This window comes from Mauremys mutica, chromosome 13 (assembly GCF_020497125.1).
Source record: "Mauremys mutica isolate MM-2020 ecotype Southern chromosome 13, ASM2049712v1, whole genome shotgun sequence".
Taxonomy (NCBI): Eukaryota; Metazoa; Chordata; order Testudines; family Geoemydidae; genus Mauremys; species Mauremys mutica.
Window position 1 is genome coordinate 58,261,919 of NC_059084.1, and position 11,025 is coordinate 58,272,943.

Genomic DNA, 11,025 nt, shown 5'->3' on the forward strand with positions numbered 1-11,025 from the left:
TTTTGGTGGTTACTTGGTGTCCAGACTCCAGCATGCTATTAAAAATCCTGCCCAGCCTCGCCCGCTCTCCTCTGCCCTCCCCGCGGGAGCAGGGAGCAGAAGCATAGCCGTGCGCACGGGGTGAGCAAATGGCCCCACTCTCCGGGCACAGCAAGCTGCGGGGTCCGCGCTCCTGGGCCGGAGCGCCGCCCGAGCGCAGTAAGTTGCCGGCCCCTCCCTGGAGCCCTGCCGCCGCGTGCAGCGCTCTGGGGGGTCGGGGCTGTGCGCTCCCGCGGGGCAGCGTTTGGCTCCGCGGGGAGGCAGACACACTCCCTGCTCAACTGGAGCCATGTCGCCGCCGCGCGCAGCGCTCTGAGGTCCGGGGCTGTGCTCTCCGGCGGGGAGGCGAGTCTGGCTCTGCGTGGAGCCTCTTGGTAAGGGGCCCAGGGCTGGGGGGGTTGGATAAGGGGTGGGGGCAGTCAGGGGACAGGGAGCAGGGTGGTTTGGATGGGGAGGTGGGATCCCAAGGGGGGTTGGAGGGGGTCTCTGGAAGGGGCAGTCAGGGAGCAGGGGGAGTGGGATGGGACATGGGAGTCCTGGGGTTTGTGAGGGGGCAGGGGGTGGATTGGGGTCAGGGCAGTCAGGGGATCGGGAGCAAGAAGGGTCCTGGGGGGGCAGTTAGGGTGTGGGGTCTCTGGATGGGGTGGTCAGGGGACAAGGAGCTGGGGGGTTGTATGAGTTAGGAGTTCTGGGGGTCCTGTCAGGAGGCAGGAGTGTGGAGAGGGGTTGGTGCAGGCAGGCAGTAAGGGGGGGTTGATGGGTCGGGAGTTCTGGGGGTCCTGTCAGGGGGCGGGGAGTGGTTGGATAGGCATGGGAGTCCTGAGGGTCTGGCTGGGGACTGGGGTGTGGATAAGGGTCGGGGCAGTCAGGGGACAGGTAGGGGATAGGGTCCAGTCCGAGGACAAGGAACAGGGAGGCTTAGATAGGGGGTGGGATCCTGGGGGGCAGTTGGGGGCAGGGGTCCCAGGACAGGGTAGTCAGGGGACAAGGAGCAGCAGGGTTGGGAGTTCTTAGGGGGGCAGTCACCCAGCCCTCTCCCCTGAGCCCTGACCCCCACACATACACCACGCCCTCTGCTCTGAGCCCTGCACGCCCCTCAGGCCCCTGCCCTGAGCCCTGTACTTCCGTCATACACACCCAGCCCTCTGCTTGACTCCTTCATCCCCCCCCAACCCTAGCCCTGACACCGGCACCCCCACCCTTATCCAGCCTCCAGCCCTCTGGGTCCCGGCCCCACACAGCCTGCTGCTGGTCTTGGGTTCTGGTTGACGGACCCTTGCCAGCTGGGGTCCCGGCCACAGGTCTCGCTCAGCCCGCTGCCGGCCTAGGTGAACAGAACCCCCAGACCAGCAGTGGGCTGAGCGGGCCGGCAGCGTATGATCAACATTTTAATTTCATTTTAAATGAAGCTTCTTAAACATTTTGAAAACCTTGTTTATTTTACAATACAACACTAGTTTAGTTATATAATGTATAGACTTATAGAGAGAGACCTTCTAAAAAACATTAAAATGTATTACCGGCACCCAAAACCATAAATTAGAGTGAATAAATGAAGACTCGGCACACCGCTTCTGAAAGGTTGCCAAGCCCTGGGTTAGGGCATGGAATCAAAATTCAATTGTCTGTGAATCCTTGGGCCCCATTGTGACTCATCCTTGGGCCTCATTGTGACTCAGTTGCTCAATTAACTTCACCAGAAGTTTGCCCTAGTAAGAATTCAGTGAGTCTCCCTTTGTGTGGCACTTGCCTTTCCAAGGATTCAGGGGTTGCCATATGTGGTTGTCATGAAGAGCACATATTAGAGAGATTCTTTCCAGGCTGTGGTAACACTAAGGAAGAGTGATGGAGTGATGGACTGATGGTAAAGAAAAACAATCCCTGTTATTGAATGTGATAGATGGGAAAGTTCAGGGCGTGCTGAAGAAACACAACAGCTCCACCCAGATCCCACCCAGGATCTTGTTCTTCCACATGGCCACAGTGCACAAAATGGTTTAAATTCATTCATTCGTTATGGTAGGGGCATTGCACCCCAGGAAGGACTTGGAGATGAAGAGGGAAAGAGGATACTCAGCATTTAGAAGGAAGAAGAGAGAGAAGAAACATCTGCCTTCTCTTCCACATGCAGGAAGGGTGAGGGAAAGCCTGAAATGTTGAAGGAAAGAAATAATAGGAAAGAAGAAATGAAGGTCTAACTCCATCCAAGACATTGGAGATACAGGAGGAATGAGTGTGCTCCCAAAGGGGAAATAAGAATGATGGAGGGTCTCATAATCATGATGCCCTAGGCTGACTTCCCTTTGTCAACATTTGCACTCTGAGCTGCATTGCCATGTCCACATCACATTACAGCACAGTCACTGCAATGTAATGCCTTAGGAGCCACGATCATATCGGCCTTCTCTGCTGCTTTGTCTGATAACCAGTCAGCTTGGTCTCAGCTTTTCCAGCCCCCACAGATTGAAGCTGTCCATTCTAAACCCATCACTCTATCGGACGTAGGAGAAAAACTTGTGTTCTTCAGGCAGGGGCGGCTCTAGCAATTTCGCTGCCCCAAGCACGGTGGCACGCTGCGGGGGGCGCTCTGCCAGTTGTCGGTCCCGCGGCTCCGGTGGACCTCCCACAGATGTGCCTGCAGAGGGTCTGCTGGTCCCGCGGCTCTGGTGGACCTCCCGCAGGAGCTGCCAGCCATCCTCCCGGCGACCGGCAGAGCGCCCCCCACGGCATGCTGCCCCAAACACGTGCTTGGCATGCTGGGGCCTGGAGCCGCCCCTGTCTTCAGGAAGGCTGACCTCTTCGCTCTTTGTTAATAAGGGTGGCTCACACCACAGTAGATTATCTTTGGGAAAAATTCCCTTGTGGCCACTAAAGTATATAAAGGTGATTGCAACATGGCACATGGGGAATGGTGCTGTGAAAGTGATAATCTGTGTCTGTGCAGGAGCATTAGGCAGGAATTTATATAGGGACATTAAACAACAGAAGAAGAAGACGACGACAACACCTCTCTTTTGGTGTCATTCTCCTCTCACTTACCCCAGTTTTCTAGCAGTGCATCTCTCTTCAGTGCAGCTATTCCTGATTTATACTGGGGTAAGTGAGAGAGCAATTGTTTCCCAATTAACTCCTTAAAATGCTTAAATCTTCATTTTATTTTTCATGTTAACCCAGTTTTTTTGATGAACTTTTAAGTGAGCACACTTTTCTATATTTATTGATTTATTTATATTTTATTTATTTCCAACACAAAACAAAGCTACTGGGAAAATGGAAAGAAGAGAAAAAAGAACAAAAAGCTAAAGGATTTGGATGGGAGGGAAAAAGAGGGAGGCAGGTGGGCACGGAAGGGAAAGGAGAGTGACAGGTCAGTTTCCATCCATTAGTGATTAATCAAAGGGTTTTAAAAGTTAGAGCTATTTCTTCCAAATTTGTCTAAGGACCTTCTTCTTCCAAATTTACCTGCTCTTTGGCTGCCCTCTCAGCCAGGTCACTGTGCCAGGCTTCTATCCCTGGAAGCAATCGGCTTAGCCTTTCCCTAGAAGCTTAAAACCTCTGCTGTCACATAAGAGTAATTTGGAATCTGATGTGTGTTAAAAAATCCCAAAATCGCCGAGAACTTAAAAACTGTCCAACAATAGACTGTGAATCCCAGGGATAATGGAACCTGAGGATTTGTTAAACAGACAGAGCTCTCAACCATTCTTGCAGCTATTTCCATCATGTGATACAGACTCAATAGACAGTATAATGTTCAGGGCAATATTTGGGGTTATTGTGTGTAATGGTTCAGTTTTCTATTTGGTTGTGTTGATTTCTGTATTGATTGTGTTGTACTGGGACATTTAGGCTGGTTTTATTGTGTGATAAATAAGGGATTTGTATTCCAGTTAGGGATTATGTATGATTGGGTATGCTGGTTGAATTGCAGTGTGAGTGGTTGTGATGATTTCTGTGGGGGTTCTGTTGTGCTGGAAGATTTTAGTTGATCTGGGTGGGTGTGTGCTGCAGTGAGAGGCTGTGTGTGTTTGTAGTTATTGTGTCACATAGTTGTTTTATTGTGAGAGTTGTTGTGTTGATTTGTCAGCCTTCTTGATGTCATCTACTTTCCACCTTCCCAGCTAATGTACTTATATTTACTCTTATGGGTTTTATGCCTATTGCTAAATGTAGCTCATTTTGTGCCTTAGTCTTTCTGATTTTCTTCCTACGTGCTTGTGATTTTCTTCAGTACTTGTCTTCAGCTATTTGTCCATGTTTCCACCTTTTACAGGAATCCTTTTGGTTTCTCTGGCTTAGTATGCTTCAGAATGACACAGAGTCACCATCCTGGAATCTTATTACTGAGATTTTCACCAAGTCAGTCACGGGCAATGCTTGGAATTTCAACCAAACTGCCTCATTTTCCCCATTGAAATTTCTCTCTGTGGCTATTTGATGAATATGGCCCATTGAAATACCTTTCAGCATTTCAGAATCCTCAGCTTCTGCATTCTGCATTCGGTCAAAATTCTGAGATTGGTTTATTATCTCCTTGGTGGTCCCAGGTTCTGCATTTCATATTCCCACTGTATGTGAGTCATGCTCTGGCACCCACCTTTGAAAATAATACCAATAAATGTTAGTTATTGGACAGCTCTCAAAAAGAGAGTTGTGTATGCTTGTGAGAAATGAACATGCTATCTGATTACCCTTTAGTGAAGATCTGGAGAACTGGGAGAAGGGTCAGAATTTGGGGGGGAGCATGGGCTGTTATAGCGGGATAAGGGAGAGACAGGACAAAACTGGGTTGGGGGATCAAATCAGTATCTTAAATATCTGTATACTAATGCAAGAAGTAGGGGGAATAGGCAGGAATAACACAAAATGCTAGTAAATAAATACAACTATAATATAGTTGGCATCTCAGAGACTTGGTGGGATAATACACATGACTGGAATACTGGTATAAAAGGGTAGAGCTTGCTCAGGATGGGTAGGCAGGGCAAAAAAGGGAGGACATGTTTCCTTATATATTAAAATGTATACACTTGGACTGAGGTTGAGATGGACATAGGAGACAGACTAGTCAAAAGTCTCTGCATAAGGATAAAAAAGGGTAACAAGCAAGTGTAATGCCACGGTAGGGGTTTACTACAGATAACCTAATCAGAAAGATGAGGTGCATGAGGCTTTTTTTAAACAGCTAACAAAATCATCCAACGCACAGGACTTAGTGGTGATGGGGGACTTCAACTACTCAGACATCTGTTGGGAAAATAACACAGCAGGGTCCAGATTATCCAACAAGCTCTTGGAATGTATTGGAGGAATGGGTTGAGAATTTGAAAGTGGAAGGCAGCTTGGGTGAAAGTGATCATGATTCTAAGTCATGATTCTAAGGACTGGTAGAGGGAGAACAGCAAAATAAAGACAATGGATTTCAAGAAGGCAGACTTTAGCAAACTCAAAGACTTGGTAGGTAAGAACCCATGGAAAGTCTAAGGGGAAAAAAACAAATGAAGACAGTTAGCAGTTTTTCAAAGAAACATCATTAAGTGTACAAAAGCAAACTATCCCTCTGCATAGGAAAGATAGGAAGTATGGCAAGAGACCACCCTGGCTTAACAAGGAGATCTTCAATGATCTAAACATTAAAAAGAGTCCAGCAAAAAGTGGAAACTAGGTCAAAATACAAAGGATGAATATAAACAAATAGTACAAGTAGGGACAAAATTAGAATGGCCAAGGCACCTAACAAGATCAAACTAGCTAGAGACATAAAGGGTAACAAGAAAACATTCTACAAATATATAAGAAACAAGAAAAAGGTGAAGGACAAGGTTGGCCCTTTAATTAATGAGGGGAGGGGGGACAATAATAGAAAATGTGGAAATGGCAGAGGTGTTTAATGACTTCTTTGTTTTGGTTTTCTCCAAGAAGGTTGGTGGTGATTGGATATCTAACATAGTGAATACCAGTGAAAATGATGCTAAAATAGGGAATAGATGGATGGATGGATGGATCGTTTCTAAAATAGGGAAAAAACTAGTTAAAATTACTTTGAAAAATTAGATGTCTTCAAGTCACCAGGGCCTGATGAAATGCATCCTAGAATACTCAAGAAGTTCATGGGGGAGATATCTGAGCCATTAGCGATTACCTTTGAAAAGTCATGGAAGACGGGAGAGATGAAAATGGCAAATATAGTGCCAATGTACGAAAAGGGAAATAAGGACAAGCCGGGGAATGACAGAGCAGTCAGCTTCATTTCTGTACTGGGAAAGATAATGGAGCAGATAATTAACTAATCTATTCGCAAACATCTAGAAGATAATAAGATAAGTAACAGTAGCATGCATTTGTCAAGAACAAATTGTGTCAAACCAAACTGTAAGATTTCTTTGACAGGATAACAAACCTTTTGGATGTGGGGAAGCAGCAGCTGTGGTATATCTTGACTTTAATAAGGCTTTTGATACTTTCTTGCATGATCTTCTCATAAACAACCTAGGGAAATGTTATCTAGATGGAGCTACTATAAGGTGGGTGCATAACTGATTTGAAAACCATTCCCATAGTGTAGTTATCAGTGGTTCACAGTCATGCTAAATATGAGTTAACAGTGTAATACTGTTGCAAAAAAAGCGAACATAATTCTGGGATATATTAGCAGGAGTGTTGTAAACAAGACATGAGAAGAAATTCTTCCTCTCCACTCCGTGCTGATTAGCCCTCAACTGGAGTATTGTGTCCAGTTCTGGGTTCCACATTTCAGGAAAGATGGGACAAATTGGAGAAAGTCCAGAGAAAAGCAACAAAAATGATTAAAGGTCTAGAAAATGTGAAGTATCAGGCAAAACTGAAAAAAAATGTTTCGTCTGGAAAAGGGAAGACTGAGAGGTGACATGATAACAGTTTTCAAGTACATAAAAGGTTATTACAAGGAGGAGGGAGAAAATTAGTTCTTCTTAGCCTCTGAGGATAGGACAGGAAGCAATGGGCTTAAATTGCAGCAAGGGAGGTTTAGGTTGGACATTAGAAAAAACTTCCTGTCAGGGTAGCTAAGCACTGGAATAAATTGCCTAGGGAGGTTGTGGAATCTCCATCTTTGGAGATTTTTAAGAGCAAGTTAGAAAAACACCTGTCAGTGATAGTCTAGATAATACTTAGTCCTGCCATGAGTGCAGGGGACTGGACTAGATGACCTCTTTAGGTCCCTTTCAGTCTATGATTCTATGATTTGACACAGAGAGAGCTCTAAATTTCAACAATAAGAAAATGGTAAGTGATTCCATCATCAACTAATGAACAGTGCCACAGAGAAAGGAAGTGTAAGCCCAAGGTCAGGGAAAGAAAGAGCCAGGAATAAAACCAGGTTTCTGCAATCAAATTTGACTCTCCACTCCACTGGAATCTGGTGGACTCTGCAGTTGAAATATGGGTAAAACAGGGATGAGAGCAGCAACAGTATTTATCTGAGGTTTTTAGATGAAGAGAATGGAATCACATAGAATTCCTTCAATCTACAATGATAATCTCAGCGACGGTGGCTAACGTAACACAGACATGTTCAGGAAGTGAAGGTGAGATGTGTTAAACCAGGCCTGCACAACTCGTAAAGCGGCGAGGGCCACATTCCTCCAAAGAAAACAGCTGAGGGCCGAAACCTCCCGGCCCCGCGGAAACACCCGCCCCAGGGCCGCCCAGCCCTGTGGAAACAAACCCTCCTTCCCCAGCGCCGCCCTACCAAAACAGCTGTGGGCCAAAAAGGAAGGTTGGGGTGGGGAGATGATACTTGATTTTAAATCAACCAGGGGCTCCCAGCTAAAGAGGTGGCTGGGAGCCCTCAGGGGCAAATTAAAGGGCCCAGGGCTCCGGCGGCTGGGGGAACCCGGCAGGGTCAGCTCTAGGTTTTTTGCTGCCCCAAGCAAAAAAAAATTTGGCTGCCCCCTGTCCCAGCCCTGGGCTCCCCCCTGTACCCTCCTGCTGCCCCAGTCCTGGGCTCTCCCCCCACTGACCCACACCCCCTGCCACCCCAGCGCTGGGCTTCCCCCTTTCCTCCCCACCAGTGCCCTCCCTGCTGCTGCTCCAGCCCTGGGCTCCCCCCTGTACCCTCCTGCTGCCCCAGTCCTGGGCTCTCCCCCCACCCACACACACCCCCTGCCACCCCAGCAATGAGCTTCCCCCTTTCCTCCCCACCAGTGCCCTCCCTCCACCCTGCTGCTGCCCCAGCCCTGGACTCCCCCCCAACCAGTGGCCCCCCCCCACCTGCTGCTGCCCCAGCCCTGGGTCACTGGTAACTCGCTCCCAGGGCAGGTCATTCAGCAGGAATTTTGGATGTGCACAAAACACAGACAGGATTGGTTCCCATATGGTTACAGAGCTGCAGTAAAGTGGAACAATTTTCAGCTTGTATGATTGGAGGATATCTGGATGCATATTATAAGACTGTTCTCCATAAATGAGGAAAAGTTGATGTGCCTTTATTATTCTTTTGTTTCACTCTTTCTTTCTATGGGGAATTTGCTAATGCAATATCACTGTCTTCCTTTCAAACAAACAAAAAGGTAATGGCTGTTGAAAATAGCAATTCCAGTCCTAATAAGCATTTCTTGCTTAATTTTATCCTACTTTTTCTACAGCAAGTTACAGTGGATCAGTATATTCGATTTGGGAGAAATGAAGTAAAAGCTGCCCAAACTGAGCTTGAGCACTCCTGAATTTTGAGGTGTTCAAATCTGGAAGGCAGGTGCTGGGGGGGGAGGGGGCTGTGGGCTCCAGGGAGGAGCATGGCAGCAACTGTCTGGAGCTGCACGGAGCCAGACATGCTGGTCTGAGTGGCACGGTAAGCGGGCTGGGGGTTGGAGAAGGGGTACGAGGTTCCGGGGGGCAGTCAAGGGACAGAGAGCAGGGGGGGTTGGATGGGGCAGAGGTTCAGGGGGGGCAGTCAGGGGACAGGCAGCAATTGGATTAGGCATGGGAGTCCCAGGGGTTTATCAGGGGACAGGTAGGGGGTGGGGTCCTGGAGGGGAAGTTGGGGGGGGGTCTCAGGAGGGGGCAGTTGGGGACAAGGAGAAAGGAGGCTTAGATAGGGGCTGGGGTCCCAAGGGGCAGTTAGGGGCAGGGGTCTCAGGAAGGGGTAATCGGGGGACAAGGAGCAGCGGCATTTAGATAGGGGGTGTGGTCCTGGGGGGCAGTTAGGGGCAGGGCTCCCGGGAAGGGGTAATCAGGGGACAAGGACCAGCGGTGCTTAGATAGGGGGTGGAGGTCCTGGGGGGCAGTTGGGGCAGGGGTCCGGGGAGGGGGCAATCAGCGGCTGCGGGCTGGGATTCAAAGGGCTCTGGGCTGCCGGCAGTCGCGGGGATCCCTGAGCCCTTTAAATCCCAGCCGCGGCTGGGAAACTCTGCGGGCAGCCCAGAGCCCTCTGATTCCCAGCCGCGGCTGGGATTTAAAGGGCTCTGGGCTCCCCGCGGCTGCCGGCAGCCCAGAGCCCTGTGATTCCCGGCCACGGCTGAGATTTAAAGGGCTCTGGGCTCCCTGGCCCTGCGGGCAGCTCAGAGCCCTTTGATTCCCTGCTGCAGCAGGGATTCAAAGGGCTCTGGGCTGCCCGCAGAGCGCCGTGTGCGGGGGATTTAGAATCCCCTGACGGGCCGCACAGTGAGGCTCCGCGGGCCGCATGTTGTGCAGGCCTGTGTTAAACTATAGAGATACTAGACAGCAGAAACATTTCCAATGACAATTAACATAAGCCCTTTTGAAATTTTACCCAGCATGCCTCCGCTATCTGGAGTCTTGACTCAACCACTCGGATGGCAACCAGCAGAGAGAAGCCATAATGGAAATGTGACTGTTTTGCAATGGAAACTAGACTTTGAATGGCAGAATTTGTTTTCTTTCCCCTAGATGGAACCCACAGAAAACAAACACCAGGGAAATCAAACAACTGTGACAGAATTCATTCTCCTGGGATTCGGGGATCTTCCTCAACTGCAGATTTTTCTCTTCCTGCTGTTCCTAGTGATCTACATCGCGACTATGGCCGGGAACATCCTCATCATTGTGCTAGTTGTGGCTGAACAACACCTGCACACCCCCATGTACTTCTTCCTGGGGAACTTGTCCTGCTTGGAGACCAGCTACACCTCCACGATGCTGCCCAGGGTGCTTGCCGGGCTCCTGACTGGGGACAGAACCATTTCTGTTACTGGCTGTATCGTACAATTATATTTCTTTTGTTCTCTGGCAGGCACAGAATGTTGTCTCTTATCTGTGATGTCTTATGATCGGTATTTAGCGATATGCAAACCACTGCATTATACAGCACTAATGAATGGCAGGTTGTGCCTCCAGCTTGCGGTTGGGTCATGGATAGGTGGATTTGCGTCTGTTGCCTTCTTAATATCTATGTCACAAATAACATTTTGTGGCCCCAACGAAATTGACCATTTCTTTTGTGATTTTAATCCAATAATAAAACTGTCCTGCAGTGATACTCACTGGCTGGAGGTTTCCGCTGTCATACATTCCTGCATATTCACATTTCCTCCATTTCTGTTGACCCTGGCATCTTATGTTCACATCATCACCACCATTATAAGAAACCCATCCCCCACTGGCAGGCAAAAGGCCTTTTCCACCTGCTCCTCCCACCTCATTGTTGTGACAATTTTCTATGTAACCCTCATCATTGTGTATCTACTATCGGACTCTGATGCACTGAGAGACTTGAACAAAGTGTGCTCTGTTTTCTATGGAGTCCTGACCCCTTTGGTTAACCCCCTCATCTACAGCCTGAGAAACAAGGAGGTAAACAAAGCCTTGAGAAAAGCTCTCCTTAGATTTTTTGTCTTTTAAATGAATACAGGGATTCAGACATGATAGATAGGTAGCTAGACGGATAGATAGTATCTATCTACCTAATATACATCTACCTTATATGTTAAGTGTTATGAAATTTGCAGGTGACACCAGAATGAAAACATTTGAGTGCACCTAGGAAGGCAG

General features: G+C 48.3%; 1 protein-coding gene across 4 annotated transcripts; it reads left to right on the plus strand.

The window, feature by feature from the left end:
• Positions 1 to 1,773: 1,773 nt before the first annotated feature.
• On the plus strand, positions 1,774 to 10,970 carry LOC123348641 (olfactory receptor 6N1-like). 4 transcript variants are annotated; one of them, XM_044986217.1, is made up of 2 exons: positions 1,774 to 2,175; positions 9,925 to 10,970. In XM_044986217.1, the coding sequence occupies exons 1-2, from the start codon at positions 2,056 to 2,058 to the stop codon at positions 10,873 to 10,875; spliced, it is 1,071 nt and encodes a 356-aa protein (XP_044842152.1). In that variant the 5' UTR covers positions 1,774 to 2,055; the 3' UTR covers positions 10,876 to 10,970. The 4 variants fall into 4 exon arrangements, with proteins under 4 accessions (XP_044842152.1, XP_044842153.1, XP_044842154.1 ...); XM_044986218.1 differs by having other exon boundaries at positions 1,774 to 1,903; XM_044986219.1 differs by lacking the exon at positions 1,774 to 2,175 and adding an exon at positions 8,698 to 8,749 and having other exon boundaries at positions 9,792 to 10,970.
• The last annotated feature ends 55 nt before the right edge of the window (positions 10,971 to 11,025 follow it).